This window comes from Rhinopithecus bieti, unplaced genomic scaffold (assembly GCF_001698545.2).
Source record: "Rhinopithecus bieti isolate Rb0 unplaced genomic scaffold, ASM169854v2 scaffold_32955, whole genome shotgun sequence".
Classification (NCBI taxonomy): domain Eukaryota; kingdom Metazoa; phylum Chordata; class Mammalia; order Primates; family Cercopithecidae; genus Rhinopithecus; species Rhinopithecus bieti.
Genome location: NW_016814423.1, coordinates 2,450,534 through 2,475,822, shown reverse-complemented (window position 1 = coordinate 2,475,822; position 25,289 = coordinate 2,450,534). Strand labels below are relative to the sequence as shown.

At 39.5% G+C, this 25,289-nt stretch overlaps 2 protein-coding genes and 1 non-coding gene across 3 annotated transcripts in view; 1 reads left to right on the top strand and 2 right to left on the bottom strand.

Moving 5' to 3' along the window:
* Window positions 1-2,233, bottom strand: part of ELF1 (E74 like ETS transcription factor 1) — a 121,820-nt gene extending 119,587 nt beyond the window's left edge. The window contains exon 1 of the mRNA XM_017850175.1: window positions 1,442-2,233. The gene's annotated coding sequence lies outside the window, so the exon portion shown is untranslated. The remainder of the gene's footprint in view (window positions 1-1,441) is intronic.
* Window positions 994-24,362, top strand: WBP4 (WW domain binding protein 4). Its single transcript, XM_017850177.1, is given in 11 exon segments — window positions 994-1,277; window positions 3,183-3,255; window positions 5,582-5,638; window positions 5,729-5,852; window positions 9,010-9,186; window positions 11,891-11,937; window positions 13,151-13,226; window positions 16,100-16,268; window positions 16,270-16,291; window positions 20,688-20,848; window positions 23,073-24,362. Coding segments are annotated over 11 exon segments (1,185 nt in total). The 5' UTR covers window positions 994-1,209; the 3' UTR covers window positions 23,284-24,362.
* TRNAE-UUC (transfer RNA glutamic acid (anticodon UUC)) lies at window positions 1,339-1,410 on the bottom strand. The gene has a single exon. It is a non-coding gene; the product is annotated as a tRNA-Glu (tRNA).
* Window positions 24,363-25,289: the final 927 nt, after the last annotated feature.

Genomic DNA, 25,289 nt, shown 5'->3' with positions numbered 1-25,289 from the left:
TAGACTTTTTCTTTTTTTTTTTAACAAGGTAAGCCTAACTAATCCTTAATCACGCAGATCACATTAACAAATTTACTGTGCAGTTAAAGCTACAAAATAGTCTGGGAACACACATACTAACAACCAAAACATCTGCTCTCAGTAATGGCACTGACCAGAAACCCATCTACAAGAGTCACTTTTTCCTTCTTCGTTTGTTCCCAGAGGCCCAATAGACTAAACATTATAGCTGACCCTACTTTCTAATTTCAGCTTGCATTTAAGATAACGCTTTTGTTTCATTTACAGCTCACATGAGGCTGACACAGCTGCCCCTTCTTTGTAATAAACACAGGGCTTCTATATTTAAAAATACAGTGAAACGTTGTTTTAACGTCCCCTCCCCAGTCTCCAGCCAATTTTCTCTTTCCCAAGCCCCATCTCCACCCCAAGATGTGTTGTTGTTGTTGTTGTTTTTAATCAAGTTTTTTTTTTTTTAAATCAACGGCGCTCAAAATGTTAGACCCTTTAGAAAGTCGATTTACTTATTTAAAGCCATCTCATCATAGTGGTATTTTTCTTCTCCATAGCTCGTGGTGTTTAAAAGGGAAAGAAAAAAGATTCTCGTTCCCAAAGGCCTTTTTTCGAGGGTACTTTCCGCGACCGCGACCAGCACCCCTAACGTCAAGTTGGGACGACCTCGCGGGCCGGCCTCGCGCTTGCACGGGCGCCGCGGGTGGAGACGCGAGCGCACACGCGGCGGAAAGGGGCGCCGGGGGGCTGCGCTGCCGGGAAAGCGCGCCCCCCGGGAGGCCGCGGAAAGCACAGTGTGTTCCGTGGGGCCTGGTAAATACCCTGTGGCCAGAGGACCACTTAAAGGTATGGGCCCGGGCGCGGGCTCCGCGGCGCCCAGGGCAGTGGGGCCAGCTCGTCCCGCATCGGAAGAGTCGCAAGGGCGGCCGAACAGGGTGTGGGCCGGAGGGGGGCGCTGGGAGGAGATAACGCAAGGCCAGAGTTAATCATCACCTCCCGGGCGTCTGGAAAACTACGGGCCGGAGGGGCGGAGGAACAGCCCCGGGGAAAGTGAAACTCCCTCCGGGTCCACCAGCCCCGCGAGCCGGAGGCGGGAGGGAGAAGGACCCAGAGCGCACTCGCTTCTCCAGCAGGCATGGTGGGGCACTCGCCGCTCCAAAAGCCGCAGCCCAGCTCCTGGCGCCACTAACTACAGTAATGCTCGTTTTCTACAAACTCACCCAGACAGGGGGACAAGAAAGGAACCAGAACACAAGATTTAAAAAGTGAGCCCTCCAAACTGATAGTTTAAGAAAAGAAAAGAGGGGGGGGGGGAAAAACGCAGCTTTCCCATACCGGGAGTCGAACCCGGGCCGCCTGGGTGAAAACCAGGAATCCTAACCGCTAGACCATATGGGAAGTGCTGCTGTAAGAAACTGCCGTGACCCACCTGACAAACGTAAGGGCCTCTGCCTCCTTCGCCGGGCCGCTGGCCACCGCCGTCGCCGCCGCCGCCGCCCACGCGCTCCCCGAACTAGGGAACAAGCCCAGTCCGAGCGCGCGGGCGTCGTGGGGGAGAGGAGGGGCGGGGCGGGGCCGCTCCGCCGCAAGAGCAAAGTTTGAGGCGAAGCCTGGCGACTCGCGGCTCCGGACCCCGCAGTTTCACCTCCTTTTTTAAACTCCGCCAGAGGACCCCGACCCACAGATCCCGGTTGCTCTGCTGGCCAAAGTGCCTGCGGACTAGTTGGCAAAGTTGAGAGCAGCGACTTCTCTGGGAACAGCTGTTTGCGTTCGGGGCGGAGGCGGCGCGCGAGCTCCTTGGCCTGGAGCCAGCGAGTCTAGAAGGAGGGTGGAGGTTCTGGGTCCCAGGGTAGGACCCAGAGACGGCGGGATGGCGCAGGGATTTGAGGCTTGAGATCCTGTCCTTCGGCTCAGGTCCTGTCGCGCTTTTGCCCCTTCCCAGTGACCTCAACCCCTTTATACCGACCCCACCTCTTTGGAGCCGGGAGTACCGCCCCTGTAGGGGGAGGGGAGAGGAGGTGATTTCGAACGCGGATTGGATCGCTTGGGCACCCGTAGTTGGGAACGGCGGAACGCTGGTCCCGTGGACTGAGGAAGGTGTCTGGGTAGGAGGGAGGTTCGGGTGGGCCTCGGGCGGCTGGAAGAGCCCGACTTGTCCCGCTGAGAAAGCGCGAGTCTGAGTGGAACCCTGGACGACTTGCAGAGCGGCTGGCGCAGTCATGTGAGTTGGGTCTCAGGCCCTGAACAACGAGGTGTTGTTTCTCTGGGCGGCCCCTTCTCGCCCGGGTCTTCCCCTCCTCTCCTCCCGCCCTTCGGCCGGGGGCGTGACGGATGCGTTCTTAACTCGCTCGGGACCGGCCCCAGACCTGCAGGGCCGGTTCTTAGGGCGGGGTAGAAATGTTACCCCGCCAAGCGCCCTGGGGTGTGGGGCACGGGCTCTTGGGGGAGACCGGCGGCCGGTTCAGGGGCGGGTTGGACGGCCGCGGGTGAAGCGACGCAGTGCTCTCTCCACGAAGCTGTCGGGGGTCGCACGCGCCCCTTTGGCCTCCGAAGCCCCTGAACCCTAGTGTATTGTGAAACTAGGGCTGGGCTGCGGCCTCCCCCGCCCACTGGAAGCAGCCAGCTCTGGATAGCGTAATGATTTTTTTTTTGGTCGGCCGTCTACGAAGTCCCACGGCTTTTCCAATTCTCTTTTGCTTTGAGGCTCAAGAACAGTTTGTTTTAACTGATAGTCTCGGAGGAACTGCAGTCTTCCCCCAGAGTAGTCTTGTATGTTGTTCTTTTGGTGGGAATAACTTGATTTAAGGCGAACTTTATGAGTTTCCTCAGGTCTCCATTACATCAATCTCCCCCAAAGCCAGAAAGGATAAATGTTGTCTAAGATGTTCCTTAGTTTTTCGTAACGATGACGGTAGCAAGTGAGGAATTTTTGAAAGCCATCTTATTGAAGGGAGTTTTGTAGTGAATTAGGTACAGACTTTTCCTGCTCTGCTGGCAACAGAATTTCAATTGACTGTTCCAACCAGATAAACAATAAAAAACGGCTATATGTAACAATACAAGATTCAGTAGCAGGGGCATGTATTTCAAAAGTTAAAAAATGTAAAGCATGCAAAATTTTACCTTTTTAAGTTTTACATGAGCTTAGCCTTGTTTTCTCCCTTTTTCAGGGCGGACTACTGGAAGTCACAGCCAAAGAAATTCTGTGATTACTGCAAGTGCTGGATAGCAGACAATAGGCCTGTATGATAATTCCGCTATTAGGGATTCTAATAATAATTGTGTTGAATGAAGAAGTGCTTTTTTATGTAAACTCAGTTTACAAAGCACTTTTATGCACATTGCTCTTGCATTTTAAAAACATCAAAAGATTTCTGTTTTCTCAGCCCCCTATGAAAGCTGTGAGCCTTCTTCCTTTTCGTCAACCTAACTTTGATTATGTATTAAGTGAAATTATTTCTCTGTGGCCTTTTGGGAAATGGGCAATGAGTAGGTCATCTCATTCATGTTTATGAAGCACGTACATTATAACGATGGTGTTCATAATACTGTCATACACAAAGTATTGTGGAAAGCCTTTAAAATATAAAAGCAACATTTTAGTTTTTCTTGTATATTTTCTGCTCTAGAAATAATCAAGTGTATTTAATGCAGAGTTGTATATCTTTAGATGCTTAAATTTGAAAGAACACCATTATTCGCTTTCTCATGAAACAAAGTAACAACTCTGTTAGGTATGTTGTTAGTATGTTGTTAGTCTATCTCATAGTTGAGATCCAGTGTTGAAGATGTAAAGCAAAAGCACACCACTGATTTTCTCCCCTCTTGCATGTCGAAATACTATGTACCTACCACATAAACACTAGGGTATCTGTTAAATGTATTTTATGTTGATACCCTTTTTACTTGGCAAAGTTGTATGCGCAAAGAATAGTAGTCTCATATTTTAATGCTGTGGATTTCTTCTGTAGACATTTATTTACTGTTATCTGCAAGGTGTTTAGGATTTGGATTTTTTTTGATGTTTTGGTCTTTTTGGATAGTTGCTAAAGTTCTTGACTATTTTATTTTACATAGGCTATCGTTATAAATAAATACCATGAATTTTTAAAATCACACAAATCACTTAAAGTCTCTCTTTCTTGGAGGTACCTAGGCTGTAAAATGAATTTTGTGAATTATCTAGAGTAAGTAATCCCTTCCAGTGTAGTCTGTCTTCATCTTCTTGAATTGGTAATACACATTGATTTAACCTTTAATTAGTAACAAAATTAATTTAATTTTGAATGGTCCTTTAATATTGTATTCTTTGTGTAGTGTAATCAACCTTAGGAAACCCAATGTATGAAAAACAGGAGGATTATCTGCTTTACAAAGTCACACTTTAAAGATGAATTCACGGTAGTATTTTAGAATAGCTCAGTTAATGCATCATATAAGATTTGATTGACAGAACTTATTTTGCAGAGCTTGCTAGGAATTTCTTACTGCCTTTAACTAGAAACTTGTAATTTAGGGAGCATTTCTGATTGTTTAAATAGATAATTGCGCTCACTCACCCGCCCCTGTACCCAGTCCTCCGGTTGCCATCACTCCCCATAGGTTATCATTTTTTTTCATTTTCTTGCCTATCCTTCCATTGTTTCTACATGCATGTAGACATAAGTTCATCTTCCAGCATACATAAAAGGTAATGTATTGTATATATTGTTCTGAACTATATTTTTAAAAAATTGAACAGTATGTAACTGGAGCTCTGTTTGTATCCATACATGAAGAGCTGCTTTTTCTCTGTTACCATAGCCTATGAGAATGTACCATAGTTTAGCCAATCAGTCCCCTAGAGATGGATACTGTATTGTTATTGCAAACAGTGCTGCAGTGATTAAGCTTGTATATATCATGATTTTGTACATGTGCAGGTGTATCTATAGAATAAATTACCAGAAAATGAAATTGCTGTGTCAAAGGGTAAATGTATTTGTAGTCTTGATAGATGTTGCCAAATTATCTTCCATAGAAGTTGTACATTTTGAACCATTACCACATTGAATAAAAGCATTTGCTTATAATTTAGGAGGAATCTTAAAATATGTACTTTTCTCCTAATTTTGAGGAATAAAGCAATAAAATAATTGTTCTCTATGTCCCTCCTTGTGACAAATAGAGCAATAAAATTCTAAAGGCTTTTGATGTTGAAAGTTGTTTAAAAATCTTTTGGCTTCATGTCGTGTTTGAGTCCTCATTACAATCATAGTCACTAGATTAGTCATCAAGGGTACCTTGTATTTTCTCCATTAATAAGGTCATCATGGTTTATTTTAAGAACCAAAGGAAACCTAGTCAGAGGACATAATAATAAAACAATGTAGTTCCCTAGCATCATTTGATTAAAAGGGCCAGTTTGCATTAAATTAATGTTTTTGTCTTTTCTGCCATTCATTTTAATTTTAATTTTCTCATGTTTATGAGAAAATTGTTTATATTTACTATGAATTGTTTATATTTACTATGATTTTATGATGTTTATGTAGTTTTCTTTTGTATTTTCTCTTTTTTCATTTTCAAGAGTGTTGAATTTCATGAAAGAGGAAAGAATCATAAGGAAAATGTGGCAAAAGGATCAGTGAGGTAATTTAGATTGTTTCTTTGCTAATTTTTCTATGCAAATGTCAGTCCTTTATCTCACTTTCACTGTTATGTATGTCTTACATAGATTAAACAGAAAAGCCTGGATAAGGCAAAGGAAGAAGAAAAGGCATCAAAGGAGTTTGCTGCAATGGAGGCAGCTGCCCTGAAAGCATACCAAGAGGATTTGAAAAGGCTTGGCTTAGAATCAGGTAAAAAAAAAAAAAAAAAAAAGCAGCCAGCATGTTTTAAAAGTAACATCAGAGGTCATGCTAAGTAAGCTTTGATTGTTTCCATAAAGAGGTTATAAACTGACTATACTGTCAGTGCTTTTATTATGCATCATAGCAATGTTTAGACTATGGAAGTTTGTTCATGCCCTTTTATTGTACTTTTAATGTTTTATCTTTTAACACCTTCATTCATAGCAGCCATACTACTTTTGTAATCCTAGTTCTATCCTAGGTAAGTGGTTCATTTCAGAGACACTTTGAGGTTTTTAGGTATTCTAGTTATTTGGCTAAAAGACACTATGCATTTAAAAAGAGGCCCTGCATTGTAATTACAATTCACTGTGTCCATATGGTGAAAATTATGAGTCTTGTATATTTATATGGGTGATTATGTAATGAATTAACCTTTTGTGGACAATTTGCAGATTTTACTACTAGAAGGAAGTTCCAGGTGAAAAACATTATTTAACTAGACTGTGTCTATCTTATTGAATTTAGGCTTTAAACTGGGAAAGTTTTGTGAATAATTCTTCCATATCAAATCCATTTTCCTTAAGCCAAGCATATAGCAGATCTCAGTTGATCTTACATACTGGTTGCAGTCATCAACATGTGATGGTATTTCTCTAATAAAAACAGCTTTCAGTTAAGGTTTTAAGTAGAGTACCAGTTAAGTTAATTGGCATTGTGTTCATTAAATAAGAACAGTTATAGCCAGACTTTAAAAATGTTATCCTGGACGTTGATAATTAAAAGATGGGAAAGTTGTTTGGTTCCTTGAGGATAGAGCCATATGTTCATTTTGAAAGGAAAAAGGATTTAGGCATTTCTGGAGAATTAGGAGTAGGTGAAAGTCCAACTATTATCAATCATATGCATTGAGAGATTCCATTATGCTGCCCTTTGAGCAAATAAATTTTACCATTTTATATTTAAATGGATTTTTCCTATTAAATATTATCATTGCCTTGTTTTCCAAATAGGATATATATTCCTTTAAACATACAAAATGCAGTACAAAGAGTTTTAAAACTCACTAACTGTTAAGATTTTTTGCAGACCTCTTCTTTAGATCTTTTTTTAAATTACATATTTTGTGCTATGGTCTATCTGCCGGTTTTATTTTTTCTCTCAATGATGTATCAAATGTATTTTTTCTTTTAAATAATTAGGAAGATATATCATTTTTATGTGGTAGTTAGGAGCAGACTTTGGAGTCACAATTTCCTCTTGCTAGTTATGATTTTAGATTATTAAAACTAAGTGACATTATGGTATAAATTGCTTATTATGTGACCACACATAACAAATGTTGAATAAATGGTAGCCACTGTTATTTTGTCTCTGTACTATAATTTATTTAATCTTTTCCTGGTTAACGTTTAGGTTGCTTAGCGTTTTTCACTAAGATGCGTTAAGCATCTTAGTATCAAAGTGTGAATATATTTTATATTGATAGTTAATACCACATTGTCTCCAGAAATGGACTGATTTACATTTTCACTAGAACAAAAATAAGTTTATTAACCCATTTTAGGAGTAACTAGCCAATCCTTTGGAAAGTAAAGACATTAAAAACTATTTTTCTCTCTTTTTTTTTTTGAAGATAGGTCTCGCTCTGTCACCTGGCTGGAGTGCAGTGGCACAATCATGGCTCACTGTAGCCTTGACCTCCCCGGCTTCAGTGGTCCTTCCACCTCAGTTTGCCACCAGTCCCAACTATTTTTTGGTGGAGACAGGGTCTTGCCATGTTGCCCAGGCTGGTCTGGAACTCCTGGCCTCAAGCAGTCCACCTGCCTGGGCTTCCCGAAGTGCTGGGATTACAAGTGTGAGCCACCGTCCCCCACCAAAACTACCCATTTTTTCAAACCAATGTAAATACCTGATCCATCAAACTAATACTGGATTTGGTCATTCTTTTCGGTACTTACCAATCTTCTGCAAAACAACAGAAAAACATTTTTTTGAATATTAGCAAAAGTAAATGTTAATTGGCCGGGTGCTGTGGCTCATGCCTGTAATCCCAGCAGTTTAGGAGGCCAGAGTGGGAGGATTGCTTGAGCCCAGGAGTTCAAGACTAACCTAGCAAGATGGTGAGACCCCACCTCTACTACAATATAAAAATAAAAAATTAACTGGGCGTGGTGGTACGCACCTGTAGTCCCAGCTACTTGGGATGCTAAAGTGAGAGGATTGCTTGAGCTGAGGAGTTCAAGGCTACTACTGTGGGCTTTGATTGCGCCACTGCACTCCAGCCTGGACAACATAAGAAAAAAAAAAGTTATCTGAATTGTCTTTGTAATTGTTGTCTACTTTTCTATTAGAATGTTTGATTCATAAAGGATCTTTGTTAGGAATATTAACCCTTTCCTATGTTTATTGTAAATATTTTTTCATTTGTTTTATATATTTTTTTATTATTGTCATACAGAGTATCTTAATTTTTATGTAGTCAAATTTAACATTATTTACTTTGTGTTCTTTTGTAACTATCTTTGACCTAGTATTTAATAAAAAAGGGGAAGAGAGCAGGGAGTGGGAAACAGCTTTGCTTTTTTTCCAAATAATTAACCAGTTAATCTAAAACTTTCTTTTAAACATGCTTTCTTTATTTCCATTTTATTATTTTTTTAAATTTTATAGATTTAGGGGGAACAAGTGCAGATTTCTCATATGCATATATTGCATAGTGATGGAATCTGGACTTTTAGTATACCCATCTCCCAAATAGTGAACATTCTACCCAATAGGTAATTTGAAAACCTCTTTTTTTAATGATCTGTCTTTTATCCTCTTGATATGAAATACCAGCCAACCTGAAGTTGGCCCTGTATCTGGACTATTCTGTTTCAATTATGTGGTTGCCTATTTCTATGTTAGTTCCACACTGCTGGCTGTTTTTTTAACCCATAGTTTTAGAATAAGTTTTAATAACTGGTAAAACTAAATTCTCCTTTTCTTTTATTACAGTTTTCCTGCCCTTACATGTTTATTTTCTGAATGAACTTTATAATAATGTGTCAAGTTCTCAAAAGAATCTTAGGTTTTTGATTGAAATAACGTTAATGTTCTATGCCAACAGCAATAAAAAATAGTAGTTAACTATGGCTGCTTTACCCTTCTCTCATCTCTTTAGAAATTTTGGAGCCAAGCATAACACCAGTAACCAGCACTATCCCACCCACCTCTACATCAAATCAACAGAAAGAAAAGAAAGAAAAGAAGAAAAGAAAAAAAGATCCTTCAAAGGGCAGATGGGTAGAAGGCATAACCTCTGAGGGTTACCATTACTATTATGATCTTATCTCAGGAGGTAAGTCATTTAGGCATAAAACTGGTAAAGAACAGTGTCACTAGTAGAATAGAACAGTTTATTTTATGTTAGGATTTGTATCTAATATTGGAACATTTTTCATTTTTGCCCCAAAGGTAAGAAAACTGTGTGCCCTTTAAAAAGGTACTCTTCTCATAGTGACTAAGTGTCATACTTAGTCAAAGCCTTTAATAGTGACTTTCTTACAAATAAACTATAGCTTTATATTTTTTCAATAGTAACTTCTGTAAGTATAAACTACATGGAAATAAAGAATTTTGCGTAGAAATAAAGAATTTGAAATCCACTTCACAAATTGTAGAGGTACTTGAAATAAAATATTCTACAGTAGAGATTTTCTTTTGGGAGCCAGTAACTGATTTCTTTTTTCTGTAGCTGCCTTGATTGATTTGATATTGTTACTGAAAAATGTCATTGTGTATTTTATTGGAAACTGATATCCAACTGAAAAATACACAGTGCCAAGGCCAGGTGTGGTGACTCGTGCCTGTGATGCTAGCACTTTGTGGGGCCGAGGCGGGTGGATTACTTGAGGTCAGGAGTTCAAGACCAGCCTGACCAACATGGTGAAACCCCATCTCTACTAAAAATACAAAATTAGGCCAAGTGCAGTGGCTCACACCTGTAATCCCAGCACTTTGGGAGGCTGAGACAGGCGGATCATGAGGTCAGGAGATCGAGACCATCCTGGCTAACGTGGTGAAACCCTATCTCTACTAAAGATACAAAAAATTAGCGGGGCGTGGTGGTGGGCGCCTGTAGTCCCACCTACATGGGAGACTGAGGCAGGAGAATGGCGTGAACCCAGGAGGCGGAGCTTGCAGTGAGCGGAGATTGGGCCACTGTACTCCATCCACAGAGCGAGACTCCCTCTCAAAAAAAAAAAAAAAAAAATTAGCCGAGCGTGATAGTGCATGCCTGTAATCCCAGATACTTGGGAGGCTGAGGCAGGAGAATCGATTGAACCCGGGAGGTGGAGGTTGCAGTGAGCCGAGATCACACCATTTCACTCCTGTCTGGGCAACAAGAGCGAAAGTCCATCTCAAAAAAAAAAAAGAGAAAGAAAAGAAAAAAAAATACACAGTGTCATTTTACAGTAACAATATCAAAAGCATCTTTTGTTTTCCTAAAACTAAATGTATTTGGGGTTTTACTCCATATATATTTTGGAATGAATTAATACACTTATTCTACATTTATGTAGCATCTTACTCTCCAGAGTCATAAAATTTAGCGACAGAAACAAGCTTGATGCAAGGAGGAATTTTACAGTGCTGTAATAGAAGTGTAATTAAGATTATATGGGAACTCATAATAATGTTGAATTCATTGTGATTATGTAACTTTGAGAGATTGTCATAGGAATGACTTTAGAGCTGATCTCTAAATTAAGATAAGGACATCAGGAATGATGCCTTACTCACCATTTTATCCCTAGCACCTAACTTAATGCCTGGCATAGTGCAGACACTCTGTGTTTTGATTAAAGAAGACTTCAGTAGATTATTAAGAGGTACAGAATCCGGACAGAACAATATGAACCCCAAAAAAGGTTTAAAAGTATGGTCAAGGTAAAACATGCAGTTCTTTGAAGACATCTTAGTAGAGTTAGATTAGAAGGTAAACTGGGGCCATATTATGGAGGGCTGAGAGAATGATGGCGCCATTTACTTAGATATGAGATACAGGAACCGAAAATAAGTTTAATGGGGACAATAATAAATTAGATATGTTGGATATGTTGAATTTGAGGTACCTACAGAATAGTCATATGACAACTTTTGGTAGCTGATTGATGGTTACAGTGTGGAGTTCAGCAAAATTGAGTCTGGGAATATAGATAATATGTTAACTTTTAGGAGTATATGAGATCACAAGCAGAGAGAATAGAGCAAGAAGTAAAGAAGGTGAGTGTTACATATATTAAAGGAATGGATAGAAGAAAAGCCAGCAAAAGAAGGTTAAGAATGCTAGGAAGGTAGGAAATAAGATCAGAGAGTTAATCATGAAGAAATCCTTGGGCTAACAATCTTACTGTAATGACTATATCATTAGGATCATAATTACCTTTGGACTATGTAGAAATATTAATCTGTTAGAGTTTGCACTGAGTCTTAAGTGACATGCGTATTGTAGTTTAGCAATGAAGATACCATAAATGATAATGTACTAGCTATTAGAAGTCTTTGTCAAATTCCCTTAGAAACTATTCTTTCTTTTCTCCCTTCAGTGTTCATTGTTTGCTTCTTTTTTTCAAATGCTACTTTATATTCTCTTCCTCTCCATGATACATGTTTTTAATTTCTGCATACTAGTTGTTCCTCTTCTGAGTCCTTACTCAATTTATATCTCAATCTCCCTTGCCCCAAGATATCAAAAGACCTTTGAAACTTATCAAACCTGAATTCTATGAAACCTTTATGAGAAGCCCTGCCTGGCTCTAAAATTCCTGTGGAAGTTCCAGTAACTTCTAATCCCTTGTTCTGTCCTTTCTTCTTGGTTACATAGCATTCACATAGATTCTGTGTACTGGGGTGTATGTTCTGTTTTATTTTTCAAATATGTTTTAAACTGTAGACCTGTAGTGTTCTGTACATAATGACTATAAGTTTTGTCCAAATTTTTTGGAAAATATTTTTTTAAAGCAAAAACATTTTATAAATGCAATATATTTTGCTTTAAGCATCTCAGTGGGAGAAACCTGAAGGATTTCAAGGAAACTTAAAAAAGGTAAGTGAAGCATATTAATAGTGTTTTTGTTTTATTCTTTAAAGTGATTGGTTTCTTGGGGTTTTGTAGAGGTTTGTTAAGCAACTTTATTTACAAATACTCCACTCCCTCCACCCCAAAACTGTGTCCTTTTTTTCCCCCATAATGCTTTTGTTAGAAGGTTGAATGGAGATGAAATAGTGATATCTGGCCGGGCGCAGTGGCTCACGCCTGTAGTCCCAGCACTTTGGGAGGCTGAGGCGGGTGGATCACGAGGTCAGGAGTTAAAGACCAGCCTGGCCAAGATGGTGAAACCCCATCTCTACTAAAAACTACAAAAAATTAGCCAGGCACAGTGGCAGGTGCCTGTAATCCCAGCTACTCAGGAGGCTGAGGCAGGGGAATCGCTTGGACCCGGGGCGGCAGAGGTTACAGTGAGCCGAGATCGCACCACTGCACTCCAGCCTGGATAACAAAGTAAGACTCTGCCTCAAAACAAAAAAAAAGTACTGATATCTATCCAAAAACAGCATTCAGGGCAAATATTAGTTGGTTTGCAGTCAGTTGCCATTCACATGTCGCTGTCCATTTGGAAAGAACTGTTCCTGGCTTTCAAAGGTGAGACATTCACTCCTTGAAAGTTGGTTCATTATTAGCAAAAACCAAGCTTCCTGGCCATGATTAGTACTACCATCCCTAATACCCAGGTATATTAGTCAGTTCTTGCATTGCTATAAAGAAATACTTCTGAAACTAGGTAATTTATCAAGAAAAGAGGTTTAATTGACTCACAGTTAAACGCAGGCTATACAGGAGGCATGGTGGCATGAGCTTCTGCAGAGGCTTCAGGAAACTTACAATCATAGCAGAAGACTAAGGGAAAACAGTCACATCTTACATGGCCAGACCAAGGGAGCAAGGGGTTAGCCGGGTGGTGCCACACACTTTTCGATGACCAGATCTCAGGGGAACTTGCTCACTATTTCGACAGCAGCACCAAAGGTGGATGGTGTTGAAACCATGAGAAACCACCCCTATGATGCAGTCATCTCCCACAAGGCCCCATCTCCAACATGGAGGATTACAATTCTATATGAGATTTGGGTGGGGATGCAGATCGAGATATCACCAGGTGTCAGGAGGAGAGGCAAGGGTGGCTGACTCTGTCTGAGTTATTCAATAGAAAATCATCATGGTTATCCTCAGTTTATGCTGAGTTTTTTCCTCCTATTAGACAGCAGTGAAGACCGTTTGGGTAGAAGGTTTAAGTGAAGATGGTTTTACCTATTATTATAATACAGAAACAGGAGGTAAGTATTACCTTTGATTATTTTAAGTGTTTAAAATTGTACCTGGAACTGCTTATTGACCTGCTGATTAATCATCTGAACTTGGAAATTTTAGTATATGATAAACATATTTGTATAGCAAGCATGAGTTTTTTGTAAATTAAAAACAGTACAGTAGAAAAGCCAAAAGATTTCTATTCGTGTTATATTGTGCTGTTCACCAATGTTATTCTCAGTTGATATTGCATTCACAAACTTAAAAATAGAATCATTTTAGCTTTCTCTAATATTACTATTTTTATAATTATTTTAGAAAAACAGTCATTACCTTGGAAGGTAGCTTAGAGATCATTTAGCCCAACTTGCCTTTTCCTTTTAAAAAATAAAACTGTGGCTGGGCACAGTGGTGCATGCCTGTAATCCCAGCACTTTGGGAGGCTGAGACAGGTGGATCACCTGAGGTCAGGAGTTAAGCAACCAGCCTGACTAACATGGTGAAACCCTGTCTCGATTAAATACAAAGAAATTAGCCGGGTGTGGTGGTGCATACCTGTAATCTGAGCTGCTTGGGAGGCTGAGACAGGAGAATCTTGTACCTGGGAGGTGGAGGTTGCAGTGAGCCGAGATCGCACCATTGTACTCCAGCCTGGGCAACAAGAGCAAAACTCTATCTCAAAAACAAAAAAAAGTAGGCCAGGTGCAGTGACTCACGCCTGTAAGCCCAGCACTTTGGAAGGCCAAGGCGGGCCGATCACCTGAGGTCAGGAGTTCGAGACCAGCCTGACCAACACGGTGAAACCCCTTCTCTAATAAAAAATTACCCAGGCATGGTAGTGGGCACCTGTAGTCCCAGCTACTTGGGAGGCTGAGGCAGAGAATCGCTTGAACCCAGGAGGCAGAGGTTGCAGTGAGCCAAGATCGCACCACTGCACTCCAGCTTGGGTGACAGAGCAAGACTGTCTCAAAATAAAATAAAAAATAAAACTGAATCTATTTAGTAGTGTCTAACAAATTAGTAAAAGTGAAAATCTAAAAATGTTTCAGTTGCATAAATACTTATGAAGCATGCATAAATACTAATTGTTATCTAAAACTTTAAAATTAATGTTTCATCTAATTTAACATAAAGTGCAGTTAAATTTATCAGAACAGCTATAACATTAATGTGACTTTAGGAGAGGTTTGTTTTTTTTTTTAATTCTGTTATCATTGGCTCATTGCATAGCATTAAATCTTTTAGGAAGAAAAGGCCCTTTTAACCTCCAAGTAGATAGTTAACCTGCCCAGTTATAGCAATGTTTATATTCCAGTACAATTGAAGGTTGGGATTTTTATACATATAAAATAGTATAATGATGTAATGTAGCTTTAGAGTTAGACAGATCTGAGTTCAATGCACAGCTTCTTTCCTTACCAGTGATGTGACTGTGGGCAAGTCACTGAGCCTATAGTCACTCTTCAGTGAAATAGAATAAACATATGTGCTCTGTAAGGTCATGAATGTTGTATGTCATAAAATTCCAATAACAGTGCTTGGCACATAGTAGGTGCTTAATAAATTACTTCTTGAACTGGCGCGGCAGCTCACACTTGTAGTCCCAGAACTTTGGGAAGTCGAGGCAGGCAGATCAGTTGAGGTCAGGAACTCACGACCAGCCTGGGCAACATGGTGAAATCCCGTCTCTACTAAAAATACAAAAATTAGTTGGGCATGGTGGCACTTGCATGTGATCCCAGCTACTCAGGAGGCTGAAGCAGGAGAATTGCTTGAATCCTGGAGGTGGAGGTTGCACTGAACTGAGATCATGCCAAGTAAATAAGTAAAAATAAAATAATTTCTTGAAAGTCCTATTGTTACTTGTGTGAAATGTGGATAAGGAAAAGTAATGTTTTTCATTAACCCTGCCAAGAACTCTGTATTAATTAAGGTACCATATATATTGATTTGCCTTGAATGATTACGGTTTATTCCTGGACCAGAATAATTATTAACAGCAGCCCTTTTCACTCTTAAGACTCTCCCAGTTGAAAATAGGTCATTAATTACAAGGTAATTAGAAATATTACTGTTTGCTAAAAACCCAGTGAACCACTGGATGGCAGTAGAGTTAGTCAATTGAGATTCCCACTGCTGCCCCCGCCCCCCAAACCACCATATAAAATGAGAACTTAATACTCAGTGCTTCACAATATAATTTCACTCGATGAAAATCGTAGGAATTTTTTTTTTTTTTAATTGAGACAGAGTCTTACTCTCTCGCCCAGGCTGGAGTGCAGTGACATGATCATGATTCACTGCAGCCTCTATTTCCTGGGCTCAAGCAATCTTCCCACCTCAGCCTCCTGAGTAGCGGGGACTGCAGGAACATGGCATGATGCCTGCTAACTTTTAATTTTTTGTAAAGACAGTGTCTCGCTATGTTGCCCAGGCTGGTCTCAAACTTCTGGGTTCAAGCAATCCTACCTCGCCTTTTCAAAGTGTTGGGATTACAGGCATAAGCCACCACACTGGGGCCAGGAAAAGAAATTCTGTGATAAGTAAGTTTCAGGAAATCTCTTGTTTGCTCATTATCAGTATGTTTCCTGAAATTGGTGTCAGATAAATTGTGAACTATCACCTGTTACAGGTGATAGAAATATCACCCTGTTCTTAGGTCTCTCATTCCATTGGAGTTATAGTTTATACATCTAGTAAATCCAGGCTGTTTGAAATCAATTTCTGAAAGATACAAGAGCAAGAGATTTGGGAACTCTATTATCTACTTGATCAAGAGATAATATGAAATTAACATACAGTATTGTCATTTAATAGTGTAAGTGATAACTGTTATGTTGAAATTACGTCTGAATAAAATTAATAACTAAATAACCTGACTTTAAAATGTGTTGAACAGAATCCAGATGGGAGAAACCTGATGATTTCATTCCACACACTAGTGATCTGACTTCTAGTAAGGTCAATGAAAATTCACTTGGCACCCTAGATGAATCCAAATCATCAGATTCGCATAGTGATTCTGATGGGGAACAGGAAGCAGAAGAAGGAGAGGTCTCTACAGAGACACAAAACCAAAATAAAATTTAAGGTAGGTTTTTTATTTTACTCTTCACATCAGTTTTTTTTTTTTTTTTGAGATGGAGTCTTGCTCTGTCGCCCAGGCTGGAGTATCTCGGCTCACTGCAACCTCCACCTCCCAGGTTCAAGTGATTCTCCTGCCTCAGCCTACCGAGTAGCTGGGACTACAGGCGTGTGCCACGACACCCAGCTAATTTTTTGTATTGTTAGTAGAGACAAGGTTTCACCGTGTTAATAACCAGGATGGTCTCAATCTCCTGACCTCATGATCTACTTGTCTCAGCCTCCCAAAGTGCTGGGATTACAGACGTGAGCCACCACACCCAGCTGATACCAATGTTTGAAAAGCTCTACAGACCTTAAGTCTTCTGATAGAACATAGAAATTAAGACATATTTTGGCAAGTGGATAAATAAAACTAGAAACACTCAGGAGCCCATGAGTCAAAGCAGAGAAGACACATTATTAGCATTGAGCAATGGTTGCAATTGTTGGCCTGAGAAACGTAGGAAAATTGAAAAGTTCCTACATACCTAGGCTACACCTAGGATCTTGTCATTGCCTACAGTTTCTCTACCAACTTCACAAATCTTGATGGAACTTAGAGTAAGGGTTATGTCCAGTTTACAGAGGCGCAGCAGCAAAGCCTTCGTTGTAGTTGCCATCTCACAATGATTATAGCCAGCCAGATTTAGGTAATCTGGTATCAATTTAGGATAGAAATAATTAATTTCTGTCATCAAAATTAATGTATTCCAACAACAACAACAACAAAAATACAGGCCAGTGACCCTGCTGAACATAGATGCAAAAGTCTTCGGCAAAATATTGGCAAACTGAATCCAGCAGTACATCAGAAAGATTAATACACCATGATAAAGGGATGCTTTATTCCAGGGATGAAAGGATGGTTCAAAGTATGCAAATCAATAAATGCGATTTACCATATAAACAGAATTAAAAACAACCATATAATCAGCTCAATAGATAAAAAGCATTTATTAAAATTCAGCATCTTTTCATGATAAAAACCTTCAGCAAACTAGGCACAGAAGGACCATACCTTATAATAATTAAATAATAAAAGCCATATATGAGGCCAGACACTGTGGCTTATGCCTGTAATCCCAGCACTTTGGGAGGCTGAGGCAGGAGAATCGATTGAATCTGGGAGGCGGAGTTTGCAGTGAGCTGAGATCGTGCCACTACACTCCATCCTGGGTGACAGACCAAGACTCTGTCTCAAAAAAAAAAAAAAAAAGCCTTATATGATAAACACACAGCCAATGTTATACTGAATGGGGAAGCATTGAAAGTATTCTTCTTAAGAACTGAAAAAAGCAAGCATGCTCACTTTAACCACTCCTTTTTGACATAATATTGGAAGTCCTAACCTGAGCAGTCAGGCAAGAAGAGAAGTAAAAGGCATCCAAATTGGGAAAGAGGAAGTCAGACTGTCTGTGTTAGCTGATTAAATGATCTTAGTACCTAGAAAACCCTAAAGAGCTCTCCAAAACACACCTGGATTTGGTAAGTGACTTCAGTCATGTTTCAGGATACAAAATCACTGTACAAAAATCAGTAGCATTTGTATATACCTGTATCTATACAATAATGGTAAAACTGAGAACCAAATAAAAAACTCAGTCCCATTTGTGATAGCTACAAAAAGAAAAAAAATCTAAAAATCTAGGAATACATTTAACCAAGGAAGTGAAAGATCACTACAAAGTGAACTACAAAACACTGATTGAAGAAATTGTAGATGATACATACAAATGAAAAAATATCTCATGCTTATGGGTTGGAAGAATCAGTATCACTAAAACGACATACTGGCCAAACCAATCTACAGATTCAACACAATCCCTATCAAGTTACCAACTTCATTTTTCACAGAATTAGAAAAGCCAATTCTAAAATTCATGTGGAACCAAAAAAGAGTCTGAATAACTATATCAGTCCTAAGCAAAAAGAACAAAGGTGGAGGCATCACATTACTAGACCTCAGACTATACTCCAAGGCTTCCGTAATCAAAACAGCACAGTACTGGTATAAAGATAGACACAGATTGATGGAACAGAATAGAGAACCTGAAATAAAGCCACATACCTACAGCCAGCTGATCTTCAACAAAGTCAACAAAAATATACACTGGGGAAGGGATACCCCATTCAATAAATGATGCCGGGAAAACTGGCCAGTCATATGCAGAAGAATGAAACAGGACCCCTACCTCTCACCATGTACAAAAGTTAAGATGGATTAAAGACTTAAATGTTTAAAGATCTGAAACTATAAAAACCCTAGAAGGAGGCCAGGCATGGTGGCTCACGCCTGTAATCCCAGCACTTCGAGAGGCTGAGGTGGGCAGATAACCTGAGGTCAAGAGTTCAAGACCAGCCTGACCAACATGGAGAAACCCCATCTCTACTAAAAATAGAAAATTAGCTGGGCATCCTGGCGCATGCCTGTAATCCCAGCTACTCTGGAGGCTGAGGCAGGAGAATCGCTTGAACCCGGGAGGTGGAGGTTGCAGTGAGCTAAGATCACGCCATTGCACTCCATCATGGGCAACAAGAGTGAAACTCTGTCTCAAAAAAAAAAAAAAATTCTAGAAGGAAATCTAGGAAAAACTAGTCATTGCCCTAAGCAAAGAATTTACGACAAAAGTCTTCAAAAGTAAACACAAAAACAAAAGTAGACAAATGGGAGGGACTTAATTAAATTTAAAAGCTTATGCACAGCAAAAGAAACAATTAACAGAGTAAATAAATAGCCCACATATTGGGAAAAACTATTTGCAAACTATGCATCCAACAGACTAATATCCAGAATCCACAAGGGACTCAACAAGAAAAAATCTCCATTGAAAAGGGGGAAAAGGACATGAACAGGCATTTTTCAAAAGACACACAGATGGCCAAAACATGTGAATAATGCTCAATATCACTGATCGTCAGAGAAATGCAAATGAAAATCACAATGAGATACCATCTTATACCAGTCAGAAGGCTGTAATCAAAAAGTCAGAAAATGTCTGGATGCAGTGGCTCATGCCTGTAATCCCAGCACTTTGGGAGGCTGAGGCTGTCAGATCATTTGAGGTCAGGAGTTCAAGACCAGCCTAACCAACATGGTGAAACCCCGTCTCTACTAAAAATGCAAAAGAAATTAGCCGAGTGTGGTGGCGTATGCCAGGAGAATTGCTTGAACCTGGGAAGCGGAGGTTGCAATAAGCCAAGATCATGCCGTTGCACTCCATCCTGGGTGACAGAGCGAGATTCCGTCTCAAAAAAAAAAAAAAATTAAGAAAACAGATAGTGGCAAGGATGCAGAGAAAAGGAAACACTTATACGCTGTTACTGGGAATGTATGTTAGTATAACCTTTACAGAAAACATTTCTCAGAGAATTAGAAGCAGAACTGTTATTCAATCCAGCAGTCCCATTTCTGAGTATCTACCCAGAGGAAAAGAAATCATTAAATAAAAAAAGACACCTGCACTCATGTTTGTAGCAGCATTGTTCACAATAGCAAAATGTTGAAATCAATGTAAGTGTCCATCAGTAGAGAACTGGATAAAAAAAGTTTGTGTATATACACACACACACACACACACACACACACACACACACACACACGCTATGGAATACTACTCAGCCATAAAAAATGAAATGATAGCTTTTGCAGCTATGTGAATGGAGCTGGAGGCCATTAATCTAAGTGAAATAACTGAAAGTCAAATACTACATGTTCTCACTTACAAGTGGGAGCTAAACAATGGGCACACATGGACATACAGAATGGACTAATAGATAGTGGAGACCATAAAACGTGGGAGAGTGGGAGGGAGTTGAGTTGAAAATGTATTGGGATTGTTCACTATTCAGGTGATAGATACACTAAGAGCCCAGACTTCACCATGACATACACATGTAAGAAATCTGCATTTGTACCCCCTAATTATTTTTAAAAAGGGAAAAAATTACGAAATACAGATAGGCAAGGACAAACTCCCTATACTCTTGCCACCTCCCAGAAAAATTCAACAGAGGCACAATTATAAAGGGAGTCACTGTTGGATATGCAAGTAAAGTAAGAAAGCAGAAAAGAGGAGAAGTTAAGAGAGCCCTGTTTATATGTCCTTAATTGTAGAATTTAAGACATTAAGGTGATGATTTAGGGAGCCTTTGTCATGGTATATCAACATTTCAGACATGGAAAACCTAATCAAGCAGTAAAGTTCTATGTATATTTATTGTGTTATATGCAAATTTAAATTGAGTTAGTGAATTATTTATAAATCTGTAACAATACCTTTAAAAGCCTTAGTTAAAGTAATTTTATTTTTGTCCTGGTAGTTTTGCTTGAACTGTATTATTTCTTGGCTTTTACATTTCAGGAAAAAAATAAAAATGATGGAGGAAGTGACCCAGAAACACAGAAAGAAAAAAGTATTCAGAAACAGAATTCATTAGGTTCAAATGAAGAAAAATCCAAAACTTTTAAGAAATCAAACCCATATGGAGAATGGCAAGAAATTAAACAAGAGGTTGAGTCTCAGTAAGTACCTGGAGCTTTAATCTCACTGTTATTACAAGTGATTTTACATCCCAGTACTTCCCTAAATTGCAGTAAGTAATTTCAAGGATGCTGTGCTTATTTAAAGTATAGCTTGAGGCCAGGTGTGGTGGCTCACGTCTGTAATCCCAGCACTTTGGGAGGCTGAGGTGGGCGGATCACGAGGTCAAGAGATGAGACCATCCTGGCCAACATGGTGGAACCCTGTCTCTACTAAAAATAGAAAAATTAGCTAGGTGTGGTGGCATGTAGCGGATCCCAGCTACTCAGGAAGTGGAGGCAGGAGAATCGCTTGAACCCAGGAGGTGGAGGTTGCAGTGAGCTGAGATTGCGCCAGTGGACTCCAGCCTGGCAGCAGAGCAAGACTCCGTCTCAAAAAAGAAAATAAAAAGTATAGCTTGGCCGGGTGAGGTGACTCATGTCTATAATCCCAGCACTTCAGGAGGCCAAGGCAAACAGATCACCTGAGGTCAGGAGTTCGAGACCAGCCTGGCCAACATGGCAAAACTTTCTCTCTACCAAAAAAAAAAACTTAGCAGGGAATAGTGGCACACATCATGTTCCCAGCTACTTGAGAGGCTGAGGTGGGAGGATCACTTGAACCCAGGAGGTTGAGACTGCAGTGAGCCATGTTCACACCACTACACTCCAGCCTGGGCAACAGAGTAGGACCTTGTCTCAAAAAATAAAAAAATAAAAAATTGTAAAAACTAAATAGATAAGCAAATATTGCAGCAACTCAAGTATTACTCAGCAAAGTACATTTCTATAGGATTCAGTGTTGCTATTTAGTTTTATAACTTAAAACAGCCTATGATAACTGATAGCAAAGAAGGTCCTTGCTGGCCAGGCAGGTGCAGTGGCCCACACCTATTATCCCAGTACCTTGGGAGGCTAAGGCAGGAGGTTCACTTGAGCCCAGGAGTTGGATGCTGCTGTGAGCCATGATGGCACTACTGCACTCCAGCCTGGGAGACAGAGCAAGACCCTGTCTTAAAAAGAAAAATCCTCGGAATACACTGCCTTCTGCAGAGTTCCATTCTCCAAATAGGATGATACATGTTTTTCAACAGGTTTTATGCTCTCAGCTATTTAGAGTTAAACATAACAATCTATCTGGGCCATGTTCCAAAATCTCATAGATGAGACTGATGGGTGTGATGTGACTAACTTGCTCTTTCATGGACCAGTTGACTATCTAGGGAGTACGGTACTGTGATAGGCTCTTTTTAATCAGATACTGATATCAGGACCACTCAACTGATTATTTATAACTAATCATGTGGATGGTTGAAGGGCTAGTTCTTAGAAAAGGAGTGCTAGGGCCGGGCGCGGTGGCTCAAGCCTGTAATCCCAGCACTTTGGGAGGCCGAGGCGGGTGGATCACGAGGTCAGGAGATCAAGACCCTCCTGGCTAACACGGTGAAACCCCGTCTCTACTAAAATACAAAAAAAAACTAGCCGGGCGCGGTGGCGGGCGCCTGTAGTCCCAGCTACTCGGAGGCTGAGGTGGGAGAATGGCGGGAACCCGGGAGGCGGAGCTTGCAGTGAGCCGAGATCGCGCCACTGCACTCCAGCCTGGGTGACACAGCGAGACTCCGTCTCAAAAAAAAAAAAGAAAAGGAGTGCTAGGCATACAGCTCCATTCAGTCTTCTACGCAAGGATAATGAGATCTCAATTCACTGCAACCTCTGCCTCCCAGGCTGAAGTGATCCTCTCACCTCAGCCTCTCAAATAGCTAGGACTATAGCCACATGACACCATGCCCAGATAATTTTTGTATTTTTTGTAGCAATGAGGTTTTGCCATGTTACCCAGGCGCATCTCGAAACTCCTGAGTTCAAGTGATCCTCCTGCCTCGGCCTCTCAAAGTCCTGGGATTACAAGCGTGGGCCATCGTGCCCAACCGCCTTATCCCTTTACTTGTGCTGCTTATATATAAGCCCAAGCGTTTTCTTAGATAATACATCCTTTGTGCAACAGGAATAAATTAATACATAGACCTTCTCCCAGCATTTATCCACCTGAATAAGTGCTCAGTATCTTAAATAATATTCTAAAGTCAGTATTTTAAAGTAATTCCTACTCCAAAATGAGCAGCTTTTAATGTATTTTCATTAGAAAGCTGATCTTGGGGCATTGGTTATATGAAAATGTTTGTCTTACCCTGTCAATTACTGGTTTTATTTTAACTCTTATTTCCAGTGAGGAGGTAGATTTGGAACTTCCAAGCACTGAAAATGAGTATGTGTCAACTTCTGAAGCTGATGGTGGTGGAGAACCCAAAGTGGTATTTAAAGAAAAAACAGTCACTTGTCTTGGAGTTGTGGCAGAAGGAGTGGCCCCAGTCTTCAAAAAGAGAAGAACTGAAAATGGAAAATCTAGGAATTTAAGGCAACGAGGTGATGATCAATAGTTGCAGGAGAGCTTTTTGTATATGCTTTTAGGACAGAATGGAGACTTATACATCCAAAGTTTATCTGTGTTTGTAAGTACTTTGATGCTAAAAATTTAGATTTATTCTAAATTTATTTGATGTGAATTAAAATAAATATTTTTTCATGTGAAATTTATTTTGGTTCCTAAAATGGAAGCCTACCACATTGCATTGTAATACAGTGTATTATGTTCTGTGTCTAAAAATTGCTAATTAAGTCATAATTTAAGATGCTATGTATCTGTTATTTAAAACATGGAGAAACAGGGCCTTTATTCCATTGGTATTCATATGAACATATTTATCCTGCATTGAAAATGCATTACTTTTGCACATTGATGTTAACTGTTGTCCAACAAATAAGTATTAGTACATGAGAAGATTCACAGCCCAGTGATGATTTGGTTCTGAGGCTGATGTAAAAAATGAATGCATATTGGCTTACGTTACTCAATTTAAAGTCAAAAGCCAACAACCAGGAGCAGCTCAGGTACTTCAGAGGTGCTTAATAGTGGAGTGAAAACTGGATCAGAGGTGGAAATGTATATTTGCCCCAGTTCACTTCAAAACAGCAAACGTTTAAGCATTTTACTTTGAACCAGGCATTGTGTTAGGAATCCAGGGATAAAGATGAATGAAATGTATTTCTATTCTTCAGTAGTTCACATTCTAGCATATTCCTTTTTTCCCCCAGTCATGCACTCTTTTTAGCAGCCTTATATGTACTAGAAAAGATTTTTTAAGGTTTATTTAAAGCTGTGTAGATGAAGACTTGATCTAAAATAGTATAAGGTCTCCGGCTTCAGTAAAAGTTTTAGTGTTTACTTAAATTTAGTAAATTTATTCATTTCTGTCTGTTTAAAATGGTTCTTTAAAAAAAAGTAGAATTTTCTATTTAATCCATTTAGTAGTTACCTCCCTTTTACTTTTCAAATTCCCAAAATTATATTTCTCATAAATTATATAGTATTTAACTTTTGATAGTTAATATTTGTCTTTTTAAGATTACTAGTGTACATGTAAAAAAATAGCTTATTAAAAACTTTGTCAAAGAATAAGTTAAATATTGTTATTATTCTAATTCCAGTCAGAATCAACTTAGCATTGGTGAGATAGTATTTGGAGATTTGTCTTTGCATTTTTTCAGTCTACTTTTTGGGTATTTTATGAATGTGAAAGCCTAAACTTTCCCCTTCATTAGGAAGAGATATTTTATAGTTCTTGATAGCCCATTCATCATCTAGCTGAGCAGTGCATTTTGGGGCGTCACTCTTCTCAGTTGGAAAAAGTAATGGACTGTAAATGCAGTGCTCCTATACTTTACCCACATTTAGCTCTTAAAAAATACAAAATTGAAGGCATTTTAAAATTATACCTCGTGTAAACTTTCTCTTTGATGATTTTAAAACAATCTCCTTTACTTTTGAAATTAGTATTCTCAAAACTGAAAGCAAGGTAAATGTCTTTAAACAGTATGGTTTTAAGGATTGCTCAGAAAAGACTTGATAATAACAACAATATTTTAGTAAATCAAATCATGAAAAATAGTAATATTCCATCTACTTTGGAGGAGTAGAGAACATAACAGCTTTTAACTTACTTGGATGTTTTTGTAAGTGATATCATTTCTACTATTACCTTTCTATATTTATATATGTATGTATAATATATATATACACTTGTAGATCATGAAAGTAATTTTTTAATAAATATAAAATCCAAATAATAGAGAAATAAGTTTTAGGAAATCTCAGTAATCTCTCAACCCCTCTCCATGACCACTGGGGTTTTCCATTTTTCTCAACATAACTGGGTATATATGGGTAACCCTTATGACATCTGGACCTATGAGGTTCACTATCTGGATGAAACCATATTCAAAGAAACATGATCCAAACAACCAAAAGTAGTTTTTGTTTTTTTAATGAAGTTTTTTATACATTCCAAGAACTGTACTAGGGGAATCAACCCTACCAGATATTTAT